Source organism: Rhipicephalus sanguineus, chromosome 11 (genome assembly GCF_013339695.2).
Source record: "Rhipicephalus sanguineus isolate Rsan-2018 chromosome 11, BIME_Rsan_1.4, whole genome shotgun sequence".
Taxonomy (NCBI): domain Eukaryota; kingdom Metazoa; phylum Arthropoda; class Arachnida; order Ixodida; family Ixodidae; genus Rhipicephalus; species Rhipicephalus sanguineus.
Window position 1 is genome coordinate 13791767 of NC_051186.1, and position 25927 is coordinate 13817693.

At 44.9% G+C, this 25927-nt stretch overlaps 1 protein-coding gene across 1 annotated transcript; it reads right to left on the reverse strand.

The window, feature by feature from the left end:
- Positions 1–1708: 1708 nt before the first annotated feature.
- On the reverse strand, positions 1709–13949 carry LOC125756383 (vitamin D 25-hydroxylase-like). Its single transcript, XM_049411067.1, has 5 exons — positions 13758–13949; positions 12244–12437; positions 6813–7106; positions 4341–4531; positions 1709–1911 (listed from the first exon to the last, which is right to left on the reverse strand). Exons 1-5 carry the CDS (start codon positions 13947–13949, stop codon positions 1709–1711), a joined length of 1074 nt encoding a protein of 357 aa, XP_049267024.1.
- Between the last annotated feature and the right edge of the window lie 11978 nt (positions 13950–25927).

A 25927-nucleotide genomic window follows, 5' to 3' on the forward strand; every position in this document is an offset into this window, starting at 1 on the left:
GTAATAATGTATATGTATTATTACCGCGTACCTCAGGCAAGAATATCGAAGTAAAGATGTGTTGAAACTATGCAAAAAACGAAAACACTGGCAACCAAACTCGTTTATACTAACGCAAGTGGACTTTCGTGTGCCTGTGACGCAGGTCAACGTGGAGACGGCATCTTCAGCGTTGAAGTTTGTTTTATCAGCGGTCACGCGCATTAGAGAGCACACTCGATGACGTGCTGTTTCTGAAAGCGTGCTCAGTCGTCTGACAAAAAGCATTGCGCCTGCTGAAAATATCCGTAATGGACTTTTGGGAAAATATTTGCTATGACTTTGAAGGGTACTTGTTTGTCCTAGATCGTAGGAATTTGTGGTACAGTTACTTTTGCTCTGAAGAACGTAGGAATAACGTGTTTTACCTCTGTCGCACTTTCTTAAGAGGAGCGCAAGTAACTATACCACAGATCCAGTGTTTTTTATTGTTCCTTTAACTTCAAATTTTTGGATACAATGAAAATCGTTATGAACCGTTACGGAACATTTTTTTTCGTTCCGGAACAGAAAAGGAACGGAACTTTTTGCCGCCGAACAAAACTAAAACCGAAACGAAAAACATGTCGTTCCGACACCCTGGAAAGGATAAACGGTGAGGTGTACCCGCCTCGGTGGCCCAGGAGTTATGGTGCTCAACTGGTGATCCGTAGGTTGGGGGATCGCATCCCGGCCTCGGCGGCCGCATTTTCGCTGCTGACGAAAATGCTTCAGGCTCGTGTGCCTAAATTTAGGTGCAGGGTAAATAACCGCAGCTGGTCGGAATTTCCGGAGCCCTCGTCTACGTCGTCTCTCATAATGATATCGTAGTTTTCAGACGTTAAACCCCAACAATTATTATTATTCGTCGAGTGTACAACAGCCAGGTAAAGTCGCTCCGATTCGTTATGGATAGTCGTCGGAAATGAAAGGCTACAAGAACCAACGCTACCCGAAGAATTATCTCAGTTAGGGTGTTTACAATTCCTTGAAGCGTTCTCTTCAGCGATATTCTTGGTTTGGAAATTTCTGAACAGTCCAGCACCTACGTCACCGGGAACCATGGTGTCGTTCTGTATAGTCGCCTTTTTCATATCATATGTGTACTTACTTGGAATTATTAGGCATACAGAAACGACGGACAAAAGAAAGAGGCACCATTTCACTCTATGAATGTGGACGACCAGTGAAACTGTTTAGCACACGACACAGAGGTGGCACATAGTAGCGCACTATAGCCTATCACACATCCTGCCTCTAAATCCGATATACCTGTCCGGAAAATCCATTTTAAATCCGCCGCATAACATTTTAAAGTGCTCTATTTGGGCAGCAGCCATCTTTTAGTCGTGAAAAGCATCGTGTTGTATTTTGTGTCGCACATGCCTTGGTGTCTGATGCCGGTGCGTTTCCGTCTTCATTTTCAGTATGCCAGTTTTGTGTGCCAGTGTTTGCTTAACTTGTGTGGCACACAGATTTTCGCTGACGCAGAGGAAAACTGCACGCAATCATAGCCATATAGAACGCTTTGCTGTAAAACGTTAGGATAGCCCACGCAACTTAGAACATTTTGGGGTAATTTACTGCAAACAATGTATATGCATCCATACACATTTTCCTTTATTCCTCCTTCAAAATTTGTTGTACGTTGAAAACACGAACTCTCAGATATGCGACACCTTACTAGGTATCAATCATTTCGCTGAACTTTGCCAAGCTTTCTTGGTAAAAAGCGCAGCTTGATGTGACTGATGTTCGAGAGTTCAGTCTCAGGAGCATTCAAATCCCACTCTATTGGGTTCTCAGCCACGACGCGATATTTTTGAAGCAGAAATGTAATTAAGAGGAATATCTCCATTTTGGCAAACGTCTCTCCTGCGCAAGCTCGTTGACCTGAAAACAGAGGCGATTGTAGTGTAAACCATAGCATATCGGCAAAGAGATGCAAGTACGGTATACAAGTTTTGTACTCCAGGTGATAAATCAAAGATTAGGTCTATGTAGAATTTTTACGGGCGCGTCAATGGACTTGGGCGTGCTTTTCATAACCAGCCGTCGCGTTTTAAAGTTGCAGTTCATCTCGATCTGCTCAGTTGCAAAAACATCGTGGAAGCAGGGGCTTGTACAAAAAGATTGTTGTAGGGTGCTTCCAAGCGAATTCCCTCTCCATTAGAGGCGCCAAAATATTTGCTGTCGGATAGAGCAAATAATATAAATAAAAGAATACAATTCAGTACCCACCACGGGTTCTGTCGGTGGTTCGCTGTTTAAGAAAAAAAAATCTAATATATTTTATTAACGGCACTCGCCGTACGCATCTGTTAAACGGTGAGACGACGACGCCTTGGCGTCATCTCACCGTTTCTTTATATATTATATGCGTTTTCACTGTAATCTTATGATACGAGTAGATGAATACAAAGGGGTGGCATTGCATAATATCTAAAAACCACGAGCAGTGGCTAACAGTATCTTCACCACAGCAGCGCTGAGTCAAAGCGCGTGCAAATACGTTCATTCGTATGGCATCGCCTTTTAGTTGTCTGTTAGAGTCGGGTCTCAAGCGTCGCGAAACACGGTATCACAGGGCCACTGCAAAACGTACGATGCAGTGCGTGATATCAACGACAGAATGTTAAGATTGCAGGCGGAGATTCATGAATAAACAGGGTATACGTTCAGACGGGGACAAAGCAGAATACAACGGGACATCACAAACCCTGAATACCAACCGCAATAGCGCACTGGTTGTGGAAAATAAAGTAAACACCAAGCGTTTATAGGCCCATTCTCTTATGATAGTGCCACCTGTCAATTAGGAACAGGAACCTATCGACGTGAATGAACAAAAATACAGTTTATTGCATTTGGCGCTTAGCATGTATTGCCCTTACTTTTAAGATGCGCTTGTCAGGCATCAAAACTCTACGTCGCCTGAAAAGGTGTCATAGCGCTTCCAGACACGGACGAGGAAGACACAACGGGACGAGCTCTACGGATAACTTGATGTTTGTTGCCAGAAGCAACAGTATAAGTAGATCCGTACATATTTTAGCCGCGAATGAGAACACAAAAGACAAAGGGGGGCACACGATGACTACCTTGTTTGTTTGTGTTCTAATTCGCGGTTAAAATATGTCCCCACGTAAATATGAACTAGGCGAACGAACAGTCTTGTTAAATGTAGATCCCTACACTGAAGAAGGCCCAGTCAATGAACATGAAAAGCTGCCGCGTCCAGAAAGGCGAATTCGCGTGCAATCTGCGCCACCGAAGGGCAGCTGCCACAACTATTATCGGCCCTCGCTATTAGGGCGGCTTCAACAATCTCTCGCGTATTTTAACAGCAAAGCTGTTTAAGTTATCATTACCTTGTACTCCATGATGAAAAACTCATCCGGGGAGCAAGACAGAAAGAGAGAAAGAGAGAAAAAGATAAAAAAACATATAAAGACAGAGAAAGATATAAAAAGGGAGAATGAGGAAGCGATAAATACAAAGAGAGGGAAAGAGAAAGAATGAGAAGACAGAGAAAGAAATAGAAAAAAATAACTACAAAGAAACAGATTGCACAAGAGATAGAAGAAACACAGAGAAAAAGAAAGAAAGATCGGAAAGAAAGATACAAATAAAGAGAAACAGCAAAGCTATCATATAATTGATCGGTACTCTTGTACACAACAGTGGACTGTTTTAACAGAGGTTCGCATCCGCAATCACTACAATATACAGACACCTGACCATTCCAGTATAGGCTGTGTTCTCATTGCCCATCCTTCATGCACCTCCCTTACTGCCCAATGTAACTTTTCCCGCAAGAAAACGAGAAGCGGTACACCTCATTGTTTTCCCATGAAACAAATGGATGTGGAAAGAAGCATCACTCCCCATTTTTTTTCACGCGTAACCAATACGGTTTCGTGCTGCGAAGCTTTCTAAGAAGAGTGTACTGTTGCGTATAGGAATGCCGATAAAAATACGTGAGAGATTGTTGAAGACGTCCTGATAGCGTGGGCCGGTTCAAGTTGTGTCAGCTGACTTTCGGTGGCGCTGATTGCAAATGAATTCGCTTTTTTCTGGACACGGCAGGTTTTCATGCGTGTTGATTGGGCCGTCTTCTGTGTGTGGATCTGCTTACACTGCTGCTTTGGACCATAGAGATACAGTTGAAAGTTAGCGCTAGTCCCGTTGTCCCGTACTCATAACAAAACGTGTCATACCTAGTGCTATGACACGTTTTGATGCATTGAACCAACCAGCGCAAAAACCCACATCTACGTTGTCGTTCGTGTTTCGCTTTTCGTGCAACCAAAATTACCTACCGATCGAAAATGGTATATAGTGTTGGGGCTTGTGCAAAAGCGATTTTCCATCTTCACTGAGGTAGCGTTCCGGATAAAACTTCGCCGGCTCCTTCCAAAGACTGTGGTCATTGTGAACCGCCCACATGTTCGGAAGAACTATTGTGCCCTTCGGAATGAAGATATCACCAACAACAACATCCTCTGCGCACCTGAAAGTATAACAAGCTATAGTAAATTGTTTTCCTTTTGCTATTCGCAGAGCAGCCCATGCGCGGCAAATAACCAAACAGCTCTGCTGCCATGATATCATAGTTGAGATGCACTGCGCGAGATTATCGCTGCGTAGCGTTTCCTTGCTTTTGCTTTTGTAGTGTACAAACAACACGTTCGCCTGAGCCATTCCTCGACTAAATTGAGCTGATGTTTTTTATTAAACGAAGCATTTCTTAGCGTATTCAATTACACTTTGACCGTTTTATGTATATGTTCTAAGCGTCGCTTCTGCTGTGGATAAGGCCAGCTCTGTTACATATCTCAAAACCTGCTTAACATAAATGTCCGAAAACGTAGGATTACCACAGAAGATACACATACTGATTAAAAAACAGGGTACATAAATCACAGTTATTTTGTAGGAAATTACTGCACGGGATATTTCAAGCGAAACGAGATGTGCGATCGAAAGCTCACGAAATAGGAATCGGTATAACACGAAAGTGAAACGTGTCGTCACAGAAGTAGTTTATTGTTTATAGTACATTCGTATATGACAGCTTGTACAGTGTCTACTGCTGTTTAGCAGATATAGCACCGCTTCATGTGGACGAACCCACGTTGACGCCTAGTGGCACATCTTTGTACCGAAGACCAACGCCCATGATCACGATTTAACCCTTGCGGTAGCTGAAGTTCTTACCTTCCACGCGGACACCGAATATGGTGAATCCTACGCAAAGATGGCAACAGGCACATAATAATAAACACTGTTACTCGATATGCACTCCTCCAAAGCCTCGTCAAACGCGAACAGAAACGCTACGCGCGTCGTGTCTTCCCTCTAGCCTGTCCGTTAATTCTCAAAGGGTGAAACCAACAGTACAATAAAAGTTTGATGTTTAATATATACACGATGTTTCACACTCTTTATATTATGTACTGGGCGCATTTCACGGAAGAGTTTCACGGTTTACAGATGATTCCCTCCGTAGCTTCGCCCCACTCATCATCATTCACCCCGTGGATATGCTGTGATTTTTTTTCGAGCCTGGTGGCACGCATGTCATAGCCCCATTAGAAATTGGACGCTCATAACATCGATTTATTCAAGAGCTGTGTGAAAGCAAAGCGTGAAAGATAAAAGGCGCGTTCATGTAGTCTCCGCAGTGTGTTTCGCGGTAGCTCAGTGGGCTAAACGCCCGCCAGCAATCGTCGCGGACCGAGAGGTCATGGGTTCGACGCCAGTCAACGGAACTTTTTCTTCTTATGTTTCTTTCCCATCTGATGGCGTTCATATTGCTGACGTATTTCCGTGACGGAAACGCGTCATGAAAGTCTTGGTGGACCCCGCCATAAAACACTTTCGTGTTAAAAAAGAGAGAACTGTTCTACTACTGATAAATATACGCTGCGACATTTTATTCAACACGATTTTCATATCCAGCTGGAAACATAAATGTAGGTCATCTTGGCCAGCAGAAATGACATGTCGCACTGGAAGATTGTCGTGTAGATTCTTCAGAACCCGTGTCTTGTTTACGCTGTCCATCATGAGTACATACAACTCGCCCAATTTACTACTCTATTAAAACTCTAGGCTGTCACTTTCACTTCGCAATGCAGTCCTTACTTATTGCATTTCGCTTACTTATCTGGAAAGGTCGCTGCTGCAGGGATTATATAAGCATATGCACTTTAACCGCTGCAACGTAGGTGTGCCCTTCTAGGAGACACTGTGGAAGAACAGCGCATAATACGGGACCAAGAACATACAGGACTCAGCGCTAACTATCAACAGGCTCTTTATTGGAAGGCAGAGAATATGTAGGCAGGGTAACAACGACAAACGAAAAAGCCAAGAATAGCACAAACGCTATCGAGTGACCCGGCAGGCCGGACTACTATCAATTTGGATAAGGGATGAAGTTAACGAGTCACTCGATAGCGTTTGTGCCATTCTTCAATTTTTCGTTTCTCATTGTCCCCCTGCCTTATTCTCTGCCTTTCCAACAAAGAAGCCTGTTGATAGTCAGCGCTGAGTCCAACATGTTCTTCAACCCGTCTTCTACCCTGTTCTGTCACAATGCTCATGAACCAACTAGCCCACCTAAAAACGCTTCTATGGGAGCACATTAAATAGGATGTTAATGCGAGTATAGAATGCAACGTGTCCTTACCCACTCGTCAGCGTTGCATTTTCTCTTCAAAATTCTATCTCTCTTTCATATGCTTCCTAGCGTTACGGTCACAATGACCTGAAGCTAGCCGACTTACTCTCTTGCCACGCCGAGCGCCGAGGGAGTCTTCCATCGTTCAACTTCCCAGACGGAGGCCATCGTGTACGGCATCCGCTTCCGGTCCTCCCATGTTGGCCGGCGTTCGTGTCCGACCACCTCGTCAATTTCCCGTTGCACCCGCGCTTGCACCGTGTCTGGGTTTTTTGCAAAGTTTATCATCTGCCACATCAATGTCATGCTGGTGCTGAAGGTTCCGGCCATGAGGAACGAGTTTATATTTCCGACCAGGTAGTCGTCTGCGGTTAAAGCAAGCGGCTGCTGACTCAATTGGCTACGGAAACACCTTCACAATATAGCCTGAGTGTCCAGTGCCTTGCCACAAAAAATCGTTTAGTACTTCAACTTGGTATTTCAGTTTTCAATTATTGTAAGAGCGATGGTTAATACCTTCTGTAGTTAGCTTTTGCGATCGCAGAATTAGACTCACTCCATATTTTGAAAATTTTAATGTTGAAGGCACGTGTAGTGCACGATAATATATAGCAGTAAGATAAAAGTGTTATCAACGTACATTTAAAAACAAAATTACTTTCGGTGAACGCGGGTAAAAGAGGTTTTTCGAGCGATCGCTCGCTTTCCCTGAGCCCAGCGCTGCTAGGCGCCGTCAGCGCTGTCGGAGCGAACTTATAAAAAGCCAGCGCCCGTGGCGGCACGAAAGACTGACTCTGTGCCACTGTTCGCTTTAAGGAGAAAGCCTTTAATAGGCCCTGCAACATTTTTGATAATGGTCAGAAAATGCCACCGATCGGTAGTCGAGGCTCCTGAGAACCCGCGAGCCAAACCCTGCAGCACATGAAGTGTCCTGGAAATACAATTATTTACAATTACTAGTAATCATTTCCTCTTCTCTCGACAAATGCTGCCATAAACCCCAACGATCGCGTCATAAACGCAAAGTCCACGGTCATTGCCTGATTTGAGCATGGTGAGCTGCGTAGTTTTCGTGGCTGCCGCGGCAAGCCGCCACGTGCGAGAGCGCGCAATCGCGATCACACTTAATGTGAGCCGCGCGTTTGAAGGAAAAAGTAAAAAAGCGCTCTAGGTCGTGACGCGTGCTGTCGAAGAGACGCATCCCCTTGCCTCGTCAATCGTCTCCCTGCGTAGCCTTCAGCGCGCTCGCTAGTACAAAATCAGACAGAAAGCACTTGAGGCCTCGGCACTTGTTAACTCTTTATTGCATGAATTACAAAAAAAGTCATTTGAAAAATCATTTTCTCGACTTTTATCATAAGAAAGACGAAGAATAACCTATGTGAAAAATTTCAAATTTATTGTGACTGTATCAATGAAGTATATAACAGCTGCATATTACCGGTACTACCTACGGAGCAGAAACCTGGAGACTTACAAAGAGGTTTCAACTTAAATTGAGGACGACGCAGCGAGCGATGGAAAGGAAAATGAAAGGTGTAACCTTAAGAGACAGGAAGAGAGCAGAGTGGGTCACGGAACGAACGGGGGTTAAGGACATCATAGTTGAAATCAAGAAGAAGAAATGGATATGGGCCGGGCACCTAGCACGTCGGCAGGATAACCGGTTGTCATTAAGGGTAACTGACTGGATTCCAAGAGATGGCAAACGCGTGAGGGGGAGACAGAAAATTAGGTGGGTAGATGAGATTAAGAAGTTTGCAGGTATTACGTGGCAGCAGAAAGCACAGGACCGGGTTGATTGGCGGAACATGGGAGAGGCCTTTGCCCTGCAGTGGGCGTAGACAGGCTGATGTTGGTGATGATGATGATCAATGAAGTTACAGGTTTGTGCCAAATATGACACACCATGCAGATGGTCGAGCGATATTGCTGCCATGGCTGAAAACTGTATATCACTGCTTGAGGTTTTTAATGCGATAGCAATTATATGGACAGTCTCGACGGGTTTTTTCCGTTGCCGTCGTCGTTTATGTCCTTCCGGTATGATGTCCAAATTCAGCGCTCTTTACCTTTGTTGTCTCGTCCCTTCTTAATCGTTCTTGCGCTATTAACATTTTGAAAGGAATCATAATATCCCCCTGCACATTGTACGTTCTACCGCGGTTACAAGTGCGTGAGCGGGGGCGACGAACACGGCCGAAGGAGAGATCAAATGAGCCGGCCCATTTCCGTCGCTCGGAGGATGCATGCGACAACATCACCCCGCTCGAGAGGCCTGCCATCGAGCATACAGGAAACGCCCCGCACGCGCCGGGCGAGCTGCAGCTTTGAACTTTGAATCTAAGGGCGCGGTCGCGATCGCTGGTGCACGCGCCATCTCGACAGCCATCACAGCGGGTGGCTCGTATACCCTTCGACGTGCTGCGCTCTCAACGCGAAGTGACTATGCTGAGAGCATCTCTCTCTGGAGCGGCCGTTTTCTCTTAGACCAGCGTTTTGTACTTACGCGAGATCGATACAAAACAGTTAGCTGCCAGCCTCACTACGTATAACACTACAATTTGTTGCTACCGCATTCATTGATTCACCCTTGCGGTGAAAATGTGACATTTTAAAGTGATGTGTGCAATGAAGCAAAGCATTTGCTTTCTGTATTGAGGCATAATTGAACATTTCACTTAATGCATCTGACCGCCGATATCTATGTACAAGATGGCCGCTTACACGTTTGTCTGTTTGCATGTTGCCGCCTTGGTATACATTCCTGCTCGAATAACCAACAACTGATTTGCAGTTGGGAGCGTCAGTTGCCAAGGAAATCGAAAGAGCTGAACTGGTCGGAGCGCACATAAATTTTTCATGTACCCACATCAATACTGTAACAAAAAATTGCCATGTACTGTTGCTGGCACCTCAGACTTTCGTGAACGAGCTAAAAACCTATTACCACAACCTAAATCCTCCACAACAGAGCTGTGCTGCATGATCTCAGAGGCTGTGCTTTATTTACATTTGTATTGCGGTGTCCAACATAGATGGCAGCATATTGCGCATTTCGTAAATGATATTCATACTGTGCCAAATATGGCACATGCCGATTTTCAGCTGTAGACCGTAGTGGCAAAACAAAATGAGAAAAGTAGTAAAGAGCATGAATTTTTAGGGTCACGAGATATCCAAGAATACTTTTTTTTCATGCTTCTGTAGCGAAAAAAAGGTTGCGATAAAAAAAAATCGCAATCGCTGTTGTTCGCATGCCGAACTTGCACGTGCACTGCCAATTCTATTTCACGTCTGTTTTTCTTACTGCTCCATGGATGGCAGCACTTTTTTATGTTAAGTGCGCATAACTATGGGAATTACTCTGGCAGTGTCACATTCTCAACTGGGCCTCTTGCGCCCTCCATAAAAAATGTTATTCGGTATGTATGGTACGCTATGCTAGAGGGTTAAAGAGGCATCGGAGGTGAGGAGGATTAGAGGGGCATCTGTCATAAGGTACTTTACGCATAAAGCGCTATATACCTGCCGAAAACAATTGTTGTTCTACACGTCATGCTGTTCGCGGACGCGATCCGCCAGAATCTAGCCATCTGTAGCATCACTGTAAAAGCAATCGCAACGCAATGTTATTTTCTTTTAAGAACTCAACGGCAGATCTCGCTTTGTTTTCGTTAGTGCCTTTCGCCTGTTGGAATGCGCGCCAGGGCTGGACTCCTCAGTTACGGTATTCTATTTGCGCACCTGCCAAAGTAATTCTGCATTTAGACAGTTTATTTTTCTTACTTCGGCATGTGGAAAAGGCCACTAAGAAAGAGAAGAAAGAACTCGACGTATGGAGAAATTGATCCCTTCTAAAGACCGAAAGCTGGAAAAGGCAGCTCAAGAGATCATACATTCAACGCATCTGTGTCTTGCGCTTTGTGTGTTGTCGTCTCTTCTTTTAGTCCCTGTCTCGTTTGTGCGTTTCAACCCTTAAGGCCTGTACAGGGTTGTGTTGTTACACAGCTCCGATAAGAAAATATCTGTGCTTTTTTATACTTCACTCCAGAATTTTACGCAGGAGTAAAGAGTCAGTACGGGGTCTTTTATGATACCAGTCACGACAATAGTTAGTGAGAAAGTGCGTCATGCCCTATGGATGCTTCCCTTTACCGCAAGACATCAGGAATATAAACGACTTCGCTGTTTTTCGAATAATGTGTAAGCAAATAGCACCGCATGTTGGCCCCATATGATAGAGTGAACTTAAGGAAAACTCAGGTGCCCTGCTCAATTATTCTGTTAACTACTTCTGCGGGGAAGCCACACCGATCACAAAAACGTAGAACACGGAATTTACTAGTGTAAAGTCCAGAACGACGATTTGAAAATTTCGCTTTCGTCCTCCCGTTTATATTCCATGTTTCTTTATGGCCATACTGGTAAGCAATCCTGTTTACTAAAACTTATCTGGTGCTTTTGCCTATTAATCTTCAGTGCCGCATCAGGTGCCTTCTGATTCGATAAAATATCATTGTGATGGTAGCCAACAAAAAGGCGCGCCAGCTTAAGGCAACAGCTGAAGCAATTGATGTAGTGATTAGGACAGTATTATTAAACCATAATTTTAACTTTTTTCTTCTATTCCTAGTGTTTTTTGTTTTTTGGTAATTTTCTGAGAAACCAGAAAACATTGTAAAACTACTCTTTACGAAGGACTTTTGTGGTCAGTGGATGGAAATAATTAAAATAAAACAGCACAAGTGAGCACAATGGATGTTGGTTACAATTAAGCAAGATGAATAGAGGATTTATTCGACTTACCAATGAAAAAGGGATGCGGTTCATTTCTGCTTTCTTGTATCTTTCTCACATACCCAAGAATAAAGTCATTTTCTTTTTCTCTCAACATTGTCGTCTTGTATACTTCAATTTGCTCCCTAGAAGTGGCCGAAGAAACGCATTCCTATGTGAGACCATATGTCGTATATTTGCCAGCATACGAGAAAACGAATGCGTCACGATATTTCTCCACGGGTATCTTTCGTCGCTTACCGGACGTCTTTGCTATTATACCTAATTAAAGTGTTTCGTCAAGTATTCTCGCAGTGACAATTACGACACATGTAAAACCGTTCTATTACGAGCCAAGATTTCAGGTGATTCGGTAAAAATGAAGCACCCGTTTCAAGAAATATTACGCCATCTCCCACGGAAGGGAACCATGTGGGAATGCGAAGCAGCGCTGGGTGTTCACTTGCGTTTCCATTTTTGCTCCATTTGTATGTTTCCGTGTATGTTTCATTTGTGTGTGGAGTTGTGTATATCGCATCAAGTAGGAAACGCTTACACAGTCATATGTTTTCGGAAGTCCCGTCAGTGTTTAGTGTATTGGCACTCAAGTGAATCATAGTCGTATGTGAAACATGAAATACACCTACTTGGATAAGGCATCCAATTTCGCCATTACTTGTGCGATGCGATATTCTTGGGTAAAAGGAATCCACGCGAGTAGTCGCCGTAGCTTCTTTGGCAAGTATTGGTGGCCCGACCCGACGAAGAGCACGGCCGCCGCCTGGTTCATCAGGCTATGGAGTTTCGAGCGCATCGGGTGGTCGTGGGTAAACAGGTCACCATAGAAGAAGGACACGATGTTGTTGAATGCGCATGGGACCACGTACTTGTTCAGGTCGAGCGGCTTCCCGTTAGCATCGCCAATCTTGTCAGCTGCGCGGCGGAACTCTTCCTGCGGTTCCGAAAGGGAGGTAGGGGCGTGGCAAGGAGCGGAAAAGGACGAAAACACCTTGCACTCTGAAACCAATCACTAAAGTGCTTCAGCGCTAAGTGTCAAGCAATATTGAACATAATGGTAATCCATTTAGACCGAAACGCACGCTTTTAAGCTACATTGTTTTACACTGGAGAATGGAGTTGCTTACCCTAAGGTCGCAGCGATAAGGATATGTAGCGTGTAGTTTCGCACTGTGGTACATAGCACTAAAACTTCCAGTCATCGCAGGTTAAGTGCAGCTCCCACTCATGAGTTTTCATGAAATTATAAGCCTCTTGTTGATCAAGTCCAGTTAGGGCAGCAATGTTCTCCGCCAAACAGATCTTTCGTGTAAAATAAATCTATACTTTTTCTTCATTCGCCGCTGCAACATTATTGGCAATATTATGCAGCACTCAATATATGTTCATGTGGAGCATCAGCATCCCCTGAATAAAAAAAAAATCACACCATCTCCCGCTAAAGGGGACCATGAGGCGATGCGAAGCAGTGTTTCGGCATGTAGAGCCCGCGTTTCAGAGGTGGAGTGGTGAGGGGGAAAGGGGAGAGGGGAAGTGGAGAGGGCAGGGGAAAAGGGAAGGTGGAAAGGGAAGGGGCGGGGTGATGTGGAGAGGGGGAGGGGGAAGTGGGAGCGGAGAGGAGTGGGGAGAGGAAGTAGAGAGGGGGTAGGAGAGCGGGATGGGAAAGGGAACGGGGAGGGGAAATGGAAGAGTAGAGGTGATGTGGAGAGGCGAGGGAGAGGGAGAGGGGAGGTGGAGAAGGTTTGCGCATGCGCAGTAAGGGTGGTCACGCCGCACACCACCACCACCACCACCGGATTGAACTCCGCTATAAGATGCTTCACATCTAAAATATTGTCTATTATCTGTATTCTGGCATATGCATTCCTGTAACTGTGTTCTGGAATACTTTTTTCGTCTTTTGGGCAAATATGCTTTGGAATATCCCATCACGTCGAAGACAAATGTATCTCAGTATCTGTATTTTAGGCTTCCAGCACTTGTATCTCTTTACAAGTACAATATAAGTGAATTACTTGTATTGCACGATATCTGTTTCCGGAATACTTTTTTCAGTATCTCTGCCCGGCCACACGCTAATACACGTGACATCTAAGCCGCAGGCGCATGCCTCACTGTGTCAATCCAATCGTAGAATGCCGCAGAATGTCACCCTTTGAAGATCCGAAATATCTGCACCGGCTCAAGCCCAAGAATCCTCTTTCCCACAAAAACTGCCAAGCTTGACATAATCAGGTGCGAGAGGAGTCACAACCCGTCCCCGGTAGGTGTGGTCTATGATGGCGATAGTCGCCGAATGTCCGCAGAAGCAGCTACTGTGTGGCATTTGAAGCCTGTGGACTAGCTGAAGGCGACCAGGTTGCGGCATTAAAATGTCACTGGCGCGATAAGAGGCCCACTGGTGGAACAACTGTGGGGGAGACAACTCATTGTCCCGTGAATGCATCCTGCCAACGAAATATTTCTCAACAGCCTGCTTCTGCTATAGTTTGCTCGTGTCCAATAAAGTCATATCATCCAATGAATCCTCCCTCATGCTCTTTTACGTGCTTCAAAGCGCACCTGCGGCAAAGCAGCAGCGTCATCTTTGTTTGCATACCATGAAAATGCACAATGACACATTTAGCAAATAAACGTAGAAGAAGCTCTCACCATCATGTGGCCCTCCATAGCAGTCTTCGCAAACCCCAAGTCGCGCAAAGTCGACAAACAGTATCTTCTATTTGCCGACCAAGGTTCTCCATTCAGCGATCCCAGACCTGAAGATGTTGTCCTTGAATTTCATCATACGGTGGAACACACGGAAATTAAGGCTGCTGGAGCCGTGCTAGGAAGCGGTTGTTCACTGACAGCTTCAAAAATAATGTTCGCGTCTACTTTTTGTTGACGCTGAGCACTTCATGTTGGTGTTTAGAACTAGTGGTAACCTTGCGGTAACTTTAGACAGCAACTACTCGGGAGAGAAACTGTAAATCTGACGAGCTTCTTGCCACTTTAGATTCTTGAACGTGCAGCTGGTGCCACAAATACCGTATTCAAGTACGAGGATTTGCTCAATAGCACTCGAACTGTGCCTACGGCGCTCTTTAGAATTTTTACTCGAACGCAAATAGGGGACCTTACGACCTGCATAAGCGCATACGTTGCGTAAGATAAACAGACGTAAGAGGTGCACTTCTTTTTACATAATAATATGTGGGGTTCAGCATTCCAAAACCACGATATGATTATGAGGGACGCCGTAGTGGAAGGCTCCGGAAATTTCGACCACCTGGGGTTCTTTAACGTGCACCTAAATCTAAGTACACTGGCCTCAAACATTTTCGCCTCCATCAAAAACGCAGCCGCCGCGGCCGGCATTGGTTCCCGCGACCTGCGGGTCACCCGTCGAGTGCCATAACCACTACACCGTACGAGACAAAACTTTTCCGTGAGACAAAGCTTTTCCAACTGAACAACCACAAGGTCGTACGAAGTTTGCCTTTGCATCACCTTCACTGCATAGCACGTCAGTGTAGGGTTCAAGCGGGGGCCTTCTTGCAGCAAATAATGCAAGTAATGCAACTGCTTGCCACTTCTTTTGGTAACACTGTTGTATACAACGTCAAAAATGGTGATAGTGCTAAACTTACGGAACGGTATTTCCCATTAGACCATCAAGACCAGGTAATATACAACCGCTTCATAATCCAAAGGGGCAGAGTTACAATGTATTCAACGGCCTGCAGGACAGTTCTAGGGCATCGTGTTTTGCTTAGGTTCGTTTTATAATGTTTCATGTATACGAAAATGCGCTTATCATGTTATGAAACACGCAGCAAGATATTTGGCATCCATAAAGTCGAGTTTTTAGGAAGAAAGTTGCGTTGAAACCGTCGACAGCACGAAGGTCGCTTCGCTCACTCCATCAGTCGTGTTTCCTTGCGCCACATTTCGTTGTCTTTCGCTAGTTCGCCAGGTCGCTAGGTCAAGGAACAAGTTTCTAACTTTCCCATAATAACATTCAAATTGTTGCTGTCTTAATTATCGCTTCGGTTTCGCGGTGGGAGTGGTACTTCTTAATTTGGTGTCGACTGTGTACACACATGTTACTTTTGAAATGGCTGATAATGTCTGTCGCCAATACGGCAAAAATAAGGTCGGCGTTCACGAACACATGTCGTCGCGAGTGTCTTTGTCCAATATCAAGCGTGATTTGCGTGTACAATATCAAGCGTGTGCAATGTCAAGCGTGAATCCCATACGAAGCTAAACCAGGCTACAATAATTGAATTCAGACAGTGCGCTGACCGGCGTTACATTCAGAGCAGTTTCTCCATTAAGGGCTAGTCACGAAGTTCTTGGCGCATTCGATCCAACATAGTGACAGTCATGGGCCACAAAGCTCCTCTGCGTATGTGCTCCTGCATTCCGCTTAGTTCCAATGTCTCGACAAATTGCAACGCCATGCCTTTGAAGTCGTCTTATTTTGTGGCAGAAAGCGCGTTCTTCCTACATTGGCGATGCCAATGTAGGAGGATAATTATGAGTTCAAATCAGCGCAACCGAGAGGAGGGGACAGAATAGAGGGCACAGAGCGCTGAACTTCCAACAGTTGAATTCTTTGAATGCCTTCGCTTTTATGCACTTACACACGGTTAAAACAGCCATGCCTGGAACACAATGATCTTACAAATAATCATCACGTGGACAAACCTAAATACATCTTTTCTTTATTGGTGACAGCGACAGAGGGGGTACTTACACAATCATCCTTCACAGAAAAAATCTTGCCTGCCTCGACGATTTCATGTGTGATGCACTCTTTGCATTCGGCGACAGTGCTACAATTTGAATATCTTGTTCTACACCCACACGCGCTACAATGAGCGCACAGCCACCCTTGCTATGACTGATCAACATTGTACAGATGTTCTTTCAACCTTTCACCTAAACAACCACCGGTCGAACCAACGTAATATTTTCCACATGACAAAGGCAGTTGAGAAACTACGTTGCAATGAGAATCTTTAAATTTATTTGCATGATTTGTAGTACACCCATGATAGGGATTTACGCGGGGACAGACTTTTTGCACAAATTGCTCAATTTTTGTGGGCCCGAAAAAAGCACTTTCACATTCACTCGCTGCGCTACTTTTTTTTGCAGATTGTTTGCTATCTTACGCATGTATGGAATTCCAGCTAAATTCTGTCTCTCAATGGCAGGTTGGCCTACTTTAGTGTTGCCACCGACTGAACATCACAAAACAACCGTTCGGCTACAGAAACTTGTTCATGGTTAGTGTAACCGGCCGAGATCAGCCTTACAGATTGCTCCTGAAAACTATCTAACATCTTGTGTTCACACGACCTGCGCAAAGCATTCGTAAAGCAGGCTTTTATAATACCTCACTTAACTAGTTTAAAGCCTTAGTTTTGAACCTTGAGCTGACCCATGAATTGTCTGAGAATCGCGTAATTAGGTTCCTTGATGTCAAGTTATTCTTGAATGATCGTCATTCTTGCAAGATGTATCAACCGCGTGGGATTGAGCCAATTCTGCTGTTTCATTTTGCGCACTCTAAACTAGTTAACCGAGGCATTAACTCCTGCTTTACGAATGCTTTGCGCAAGGCGTGTGGACAAAAGATGTTAGAAAATTTTCAGCAGCAATCTGTAAGGCTGACCTCAGCCTGTTAACATGACCATGTACCAGTTTCTGTAGCCGAACGGTTGATGCGTGATCTTCAGTCAAGTGGCAACACTGATGTAGGCCAACTTGCTAGAGAGACAGAATTTCGCTGTAATTCCATACATGCATAAGATAGCATCAATAGCACCCGTCTCACCAATTACGTTGGTAAGACGGGTCGTTGTTTAAATGAAAGGCTGAACGAACATTGTAAAATGTCGATCAGTGAGAGCAAGGGTGGCTGTCCGCTCACTGTAGCACGTGACCGAGGATATTCATATTGTAGCATTGTCGCTGAATGCCGAGATCGCATCCCACGCGAAAACGTCGAGGCAGGCAAGCTTTTTTTTCTCTGAAGAATGATTGTGTAAGTACCCCCTCTCTTGCTCTCACTGATAAGGAAAATATGTATTTAGGTTTGTCCACGCGATGAATGGTTGTAACATCATTGTGTTCCGCGCATGGCTGTTGTAACAGTGTGTAACTGTATAAAAGTGAAGGCATTCCAATGAAAATAACTGCTGGAAGTTCAGCGCTCTGTGTCTTCTCTTCAGTCCCCTCCCTTCGGTTGCGCTGATTGGCACTCATAAATATGTTATACTAGCACACCCAATTCCTACAGTCTTACAAGTTCTCTGCTCTCTTGTGAGCAATTTGCCCGAGTTAAACAGGTTTCTGCGTGCGTAAACAAAACACGCGTATACTGGGCTGAAAGGTGTGCAGCCGAAGCTTAATGGTGGTGGAAGGAGACGTAATGTTGTAGGCTTTTTCGATCAGAAGGAGTAGTAGCAGCGTCGGGAATTAAGATAGAGTTCGAGAAAGCGTAACGTCCTGTGCATCCACTTCTTTGGCGCTGGGATGCTCTTAGGCGCACAAAATGCTTCCTTACCACACGGTACAAGGGAGTAGACTACGCTTACAAGTAATAAGAGGTCCACTGTGCGGCTGTACAGAAATTTCGGTTTGTCCACAAAGAACCAGCCCATCAAAAAGCGGGGAACACCCTACAGCGTTGGGGCTGTTGCCTCACTGCACATACTGTACAAGGCGATTGGAGTTGCAACGACCCCAAGAGCCTAAAGTAGCATGCTTGGGCAAATATTTGCCCAACCTCGTTGGTTTCCTGCGGCGTTGATCGGTAAGTCGCTGGGCACTCACCGTCAGATCACTACATTATCATTCCAACAAGTAACTCGATAACTGATGGAACCGTGTTTCTAACGTGACGTTCTTCAGTTTTAATACATATGAAGCACAATGTTTATCGGCTGTAGCGTTTTCTTGCTCGAGATTTTTGCGGGCTCTAAGCGCTATTGAACCACTGGAAATCTATCTTGTGATCCTCTTAGTTTGATGCACATAAAGTCTTCAAATCACTTAGTAATTAAGTGGTATGCGAAGCTCAAAAAATAAATGAAACCAGATACTTCGATTTCATTACCAGGCTCTCCCTTCCTAAAGCTCAAATGCAGTGTTTCATAGCAACAGTTCATTACCGCAATTTTGCTCATCTAAAGCACTTAATTTGTTTACAATAAAGATCCAGTTACCTTTGTAGCTGTCACGATTACAAGCAAAAACATGTGATCGGTACAGGAATTCCTTTCTGTTGAAGAATTTTTTGATGTTCTCGTAGTCGTTCACAATGACGACGTTCAGAAGATTTATCTTGATCCTGGAAACAAAATTACAAATGTAATATTGAACTACGCCGCTGCTAAAGAGGTACTTGTTGAGGAGCAGTATTCCGTGCAGAAAAGTGATTTTAAATAACCGTGAAATATTGAGCCGTGGTAATCTGTTATGTCTGCAGCATACATATCAGCGATACATAAAGGAACAGAAAACATGACACATACGAAGAGTAAAGGAAGCGCAAAACTTGTAACTAATTTTTGTTGCCCTTGAAGAGGTCTGCTGTATGCACGGCTGGTGCTGAAGCCCATCCCCGGTCCTAGCGCACACAGCGGTACCGTGCATGTGTTAATGTCGCCTTCCCGCAGCGCGAGTAACCGCAGCTACGACGGGTTCGAGCGAATAAGGCAACAGGCTAGGTCAGCAAACAATGCGTTATTGCTACGCTAGCAATAACGCCTAAGCGTCGCGTAGAGGGACAGTCCGCTCTATGTAGGCTCGCTCTTTTCGTCGATCGGCGGCACTCAGGTCGTGGGGGTGATGACGGTGACCACTCGCACAAGAGAGAGCGTCTCTCTGTCTGCTCGGCTTTTTATCCGCTTTCTTATCACTCCCCCGCGAGAGCTGTTTCACTCGCCGGAGACAATTACCCTTTCCCGCGAGCAGGGAAAGGAGGAGTAGCGCGCTGTGTGGCGGGATTGAATGGGTTCTTAGAAGAGGGGCAACGGTGCTCCCTCTCCACGTGGCCTCTACGTTCTCGCTACCAGTTCTCGATCGCGCCATCTTTAAAAAAATAAATCGGCGCGCGAGCTATCCCACGCCCTTCATTCTAGTTCTTCTATACGCAGCGAATATATACCAGGCGAGCTCATCATTGTATTGCTTCAGGTTCTTTTATTTCACGTGAAAGTTAATTTGGAAACAGGCCGATGGCAATGCATCTATTCACATGCGAGACGCAACCACAACATTTGGCGTGCGCCACCCTGCAACCTGCAGCTGATAGCTTCTTTCTTGTGTTGTAGTAGTCGTCATCACGTAATCTGCCATCAGGGCACCTTATCGTTTGTCCAATTTAACATTGACACCGTTTAGCTTCGGTGAATAGAATGTTACGCCGCGGTACGAGTGTGATGCCCCCCCCCCCCTTCATTCATACAGACGGCGAAGTAGTCTCTCAGCCTGTGAAGGTAGTAACCCATCTGAGCCACTTGTGCCTATGCCAGCCGCACAACCGGATAACAAAACAGTACTACAAAACAAGCGCAGCTAGTAATAAAACAGGTAACAAAACAGTAATAAAGAAAGTTTCGTTGCCTGCACATCCTGAGGCAAATATGGATTTCTGTAGGAAAAGCTCGCGTAGCTCGCACGGGAGGCGCAATTCTAAAGTGACAGCGAATGTGATGGGCAACCGTGGAGTCCTGGCCTTTGCTGTTTTGCTAAATTTTGCTAATTTTCTCTCTTTCTTTCTTTCCTTATTTCGCTATTTCTTTTTTTTTCTTGCTCTTTCATACCTTTATATATATATATATATATATATATATATATATATATATATATATATATATATATATATATATATATATATATATATATCGTTTGCTGCCTCCTTCTTTTAATCATTTTCTCTATCTGGCATCCTATTTATTTATCTCTCTCGTTTGTTCTTTATCTTTCTGCATTTCTTCCTCTCTATTTCTCTCTTTCTCATTCTTTGTATGTTATGCTTTACGTTCCTCCTCCTCCTTTCCCTCCTTCTGGCCATCACATCCTTCTCCCTCACGCTCACCTCTCTTTCCCACCCCCTTGCTACACAATACTATGCAAGGCTACGCTACGTTCTGCTAGCGTACCCGGATTGCCGAGTGGTTAGGGCGCTCATCTTCGGATCGAGGGTAGGCGTGTTCGACTCGCTCATCGCGAAGAATTTTTTTTGCCTAGAATTTCTTTGTCTCTCTTCATTTCTTTCTATTCCTTTGTTTCTCTCTCTATCTCTCTCTACTCGATCTTCACCCATCAGGGTTATTACAGGACACACCGCAGAAATCGGTGCACGTGTACTGGGAGCGAAGCAGCAGAAAAGGTAGATGAAGAAGAGGACGCACAGAGCGCGTGCCGGTTCCTGATGATGATCATGTCTGTTTCCGATGGACCAATTACGGCGAGCTCAAACAGGTCCGCCCCTAATAATTCGCCAGTTATTCGCTATTGTTGTTCGCAATTATTCCGAAAATCTGCTTAGGCGATACTTTGTAGCCGTGTTGAGCGATTTAAGGTCTTAGCAGCTCTAATATGCGGCTCGTTTCCTGCACTGAAAGGAGCTCTAGTAATCCGGGTACAATTATCCAAAGTGGCGCTTTATGGTGCGGGTGATCTCATACCAGCACAACTAACTTTCCCGGCTGTTTTGGTATGCACAGATTTATACGTAGTGCGCACTCATACGTCCAGATGCGCATCAAGACGAAGGTTGCTTCGCAAGGAGGCAACGACAGCGTGTACGTATTAAGCAATACGTGAAAATACGAGGTGAATATAGATAAGTCTTTACGCGGGGCAGAAATACAAAACACCAACCCATGTTCACTAACTTAACGTCACGATGACTGACTCAAGAGCAGAATTGGTGGTGGTAGGTTAATTTCTTGGCAATGTTTTGGCGAATAAATAAGATGCAATCTTGGTTTGAACTCGTTCACATTTGTCTCCTCGCTTTCTCACAAACCAGCGTTATCTTCGCCAGTCCCAACGACTTTATCACTTACACGGCTCGTTTCTTCGCATGTCGCAGACTTAACTTTACGTGTCTCGGTCTCCACTTTATTACTCGTTCGCGCTATTTTTCCACTCGTCTCAGACTCATTTTCGGAATCGTGTTTGCGTTCGTAGCTCTCTTATTCATGAACTCTCATGTCTTCGTCCCCGCATCAGACATCGCACATTTCTTCGGGGCTGCCGCTGCGCTGCTTGGCCTGTTTCTTACACTTCCCGATCATCGCTTTGTGATCGCTTTAGCTTCTTCATTTTTAGTGGACTGAAAGAGAGTAGTGGAGCTTGCCCAATATATGCGGCACATAGAATCCTGTCCAAAGCACAAGCGCTCGAGACGTTTGAACTGCGGGGCTGTTTGACAGCTCTGCTGCTCGGAGGTTCTTGATACACTGTAATGACCTGAATATTTAAGGACACCGGACTAGAAAAAAACATTATTTTAATTGTCTTTTTTGTTCAAGGTCTAGTAGAGTGAAATTGATTTTCTAGTGAAAATGTGTGCTGTACTAACGAATACCTGTTTTTTTTTTCCAAGCTGCAATCCCCTGCTTACACGTCTTTGGGGAAAGCAGAACATTTTTGAACAAATAAATAAATAAATAAAAATAATCATAAATGAATTCACACCAGCTGATGTTTCCGTCCGTGAGTGATTTACGTCCTCTCTCTTGTAAATCTGCGATATTAGCATGCTGAATGACTTACCACAAGTTACAGTACAAGCATATTCGTGCGTTCATAGGTATTCTGTCTTCCACAAAGAAAAAATAATATTCAAATATCACAGAAAAAGAGTGTTCCACACTCGTCATTACGCCTACGAGCGACGTTTATTAACACCCCAGGTTTAAATGCACCGATACACCCCATAAAGTAGACGGGAGGATGATCGCCGCTGTAGCCTCAGTTGGTAGAGCACCGGGCGCGTTATCCGAAGGTTGCAGGATCGGTCCCCGCCGGCGGCAATTTGCCTGTTTGTCCACTTTTACACCTTCTTTATTATATCAGAAATACAAAAAATAACATTTGCTACACCTTCATTGTCTTGATTGTCTGTTAGTTCTCATTAATCTTGTGTCCTAAAGGTCACCTATTATTCGTCTTTTCGCTAAGCGGCGAGACGAATAGCCAGCCGGGGTATTCCAAAGCGCATACGGCCTAGAGATCGCGTGTTGTATATCTGTCTTGCAATCGTAGATTAGCGCAGTGCTCGAAACGCTGCATTTTAGGTGAACACCGCCCTCTTGGTCGAACCAGCGGCTCCCAGTCATAAACCGGCTTCGAGATGGAGCCAACGCATGTCACACGTTTGAGGGCATCAGTCCTCAATACTGTGACACGCACTGCCATTCATGAAGCGCAGGCTCAATAGCAGCCATCAGCCGTCCTTTCGGTGTGTGGTGTAGACATGTGACATGTTTTCAGCATTCAGGCTGTTGTTACCTTGAATCTTCTGTGTATGTTTCACTGAGAAGCACGTAATGGACAGCATTATCATGAGCACATCCCAAAAGTCAACTCCTCTGTTGTCATCGTAACCTGTCGCTATACCTGGAACGCGAGTAAGCATCAGAAATATATACATACATTGGGAGCAAAGGTCAGTTAGGCATCGAGGAACCATTTTAACAGGCTGATTTTTGTTCCTTTTAGGTACTAGCAGAGAACCAGCGTTATTCCTTCCCATCAGACTCTTTGTACCGCTGTGGCTTTTCGATGCTGCCGAGATAGAACCGCCAGTATTAAAGCATGAAACTTTTGTCTGCGTGTCCAGCTAGGTAGTACAGAATACGCGAAAACATTTGTCTGAGCAAGACAATTCGACGTGCTGTCCAATACAAAGTCTCTTCACGTTGACAGTGAGTGCTCCCGACTGTGGTTTGGTTAGTGATTATACGCACATGCTCTGAGTGTGCCCCTCTTTGCAGCACCACACGAACTACAGGTTAACGGAGGAAGCACTTTATTCATTTCCCAAAAGCCACGACTGGTTCGACCAACTGCGGGCTGTCGAGAAGGCCCACGACATGGCGGTGAGGCTTGGCCTCCCTGTCATAGTGTCGGAGCGGCCCGCAGTCTTGCCCCTATAAAAGGGCGAATATGCTTTCCGGACCCGAATAAATTTCGCGACCTACGTAGTGTCTTGGCGCTAAAAGTCGAGTTCCGGAGGCCACGAAGCCTCACAATATATCTATATATAAATATGTATGTGTGTGTGTGTTTGTGTGCGTGCGAACGCGCGCGCGCGCGCGCGCGCGCTGTGTGTGTGTGTGTGTTGTGTGTGTGTGTGTGTGTGTGTGTGTGTGTGTGTGTGTGTGTGTGTGTGTGTGCGTGTGTGTGTGTAACAGGCATCGTGGAGGAGTGGCCGTAAGCGGAGTAACAGAACTGACGGAGATGCTCTTGGAGGATCTCCTTCAGAACAGCAGAAGATTTTATTGCCGACGTTTCCACCGGCGTCCGGCCTTCATCAGCAATAGGAATGGAGTGTGTTGGCGTCCATTTGTATGCAAAAAGTGTGAAATAAAAAGGAAAGAGAAGCAAATAGAGAGAAAAGCGCACGGTGGAGAATAAAAATGGGGAGAGATGGACAGGGTGTGCTGAGACAACTGTATGAGTCTTACAGTGATATATATATATATATATATATATATATTACACACTCGCCGTCATGGCTACTGCGGGCGCTGGACTGACGCGTTCACGTTAACTGTACAATATATACCCTATAAAGAAGTGGACGGCGGGATGGCCGCCGTGGTAGCTCATTGGTAGAGCATCGGACGCGTTGATTCGAAGGTCGCAGGTTCGGTGCCCTGCCCCCGGCAGCTATCTTTGCGTGCCACTTTCTTTCTTCACATTTACCTACATTTACTACTAAAAACATCCCCTATACATTCCTTGGCATTATTGTCTAGTTAGTTCTCATTAATATTGTGTATAACAAAGAAAACGAGCCCTTGAAATTTACACTTCTTTCTTCATTCATAGCGAGGGCCTCGTCCTGGTAGACTTATGCTTTCAGGTAGTATGCGAGGGATTATTGGTCAGCTTGCCAGCTCGTAATAAGTTCACGTGCTACGTGACGCCAACAGGCAGAAAACGAGTGTTCCACACTCGCCGTCATGGCTTACTGGCGGCGCTGGACTGGACGCTCCCACGTTTAAATGCGCAAATATACCCTATAAAGTGGACGGGGGATGGCCGCCGCGGTAGCTCAGTTGTAGACCATCGGACGCGTTATTCGAAGGTCGCAGGTTCGGTCCCTGCCCGCGGCAAGCTAATCTTTTCGTCCACTTTTCTTTCTTCACAATTACCATACATTTATTACTAAAAACATCCCCCTATACTTTCCTTGGCGGGTATGGTCTTGTTAGTTCCCATTAATATTGTATTATTATATATATATATCTATATATATATACTATATATATATATATCTAATATATATATTATCTGGGCGAGTTGGCGAAATCCAACGTTCTCCACAACAGCCAAGAAATTATGGCAGTTTTGCACTACTGTTGTTCGACTATATTGTATATTTCTTTCGCTTTCTCTGTTTCTTTCTATTTTTGTCTTGCTGCCTCGTTTGTTATAGCTCTTTTTTTTGCCTCTTTATATCTCTTTCTCTCTCTGTCTCTATCTCTGTCTTTCTATATTTTCTCTTTCTTCCCTTTCTTTCTCTCTGTCTTTCTCTGTATTCTCTTAAAAAAAACTTCTGTATTTCTTCTCTTTCTTTCGCTCTCTCTCAGTGCTCGTTCTCTCGCCCGTCAGAGTTATTGCATCTCACGACTGAAAAATTGGTGCACGTGTTCTGGGAGCTAAGAAGATGATCAAAAGGACGGAGAGTGCGTGCCGGTTCGTGATGATAATTTTTCTTCGTGACTAACGGCGATTCTTCGAGTAAACAGCTCCGCTCTGAAACATAGTCAGGAGGGCACACCTGCCGACAAGCGTACACCCACCTGAACACAGGTCCGTACTCTTTCGCCCACTAAGGCAAGTTGTCCCGGTGGAAGTCAGGGCGAAAGAATTCAACCGTGTCCTCGGAAACTGCTCGCTGGTGGCATAGGTGGGCAGCTTACTTCCAGGAGGTGAACGCCTTCGCAGGAGCCACTCGTTGATAAAGTTAAAGGCAACCCATAGAACCGAAGCCACGATAGATATCAGAAGAATTATCATGGTCACTTTCACTTCCAATGAACCTGGTATTATGTGGAAAGAGAAAAAAAGACGTCAATACACTTGTTCCTAGCATTTTAGGCAGCTGGTTGAGAAATGTCGCAATTGAGTTTTGCGGTCACTCGATCTAAGTTAATCTGTGAAGCTCGCGGTGCTTTT

What these genes read in the sequence shown, in the direction of transcription:
- LOC125756383 (XM_049411067.1), bottom strand. Translation starts at nt 13,949, where the DNA reads ATGCATTCACGGGACAATGAGTTGTCTCCCCCACAGTTGTTCCACCAG. An exon ending in GCGGCCGTGCTCTTCGTCGG is followed by an intron (nt 7,107 to 12,243) that starts GTCGGGCCACCA and finishes GTGTTTCCGTAG; the next exon opens with CCAATTGAGTCAGCAGCCGC. An exon ending in CTATATACCATTTTCGATCG is followed by an intron (nt 1,912 to 4,340) that starts GTAGGTAATTTT and finishes CTCTGTTTTCAG; the next exon opens with GTCAACGAGCTTGCGCAGGA.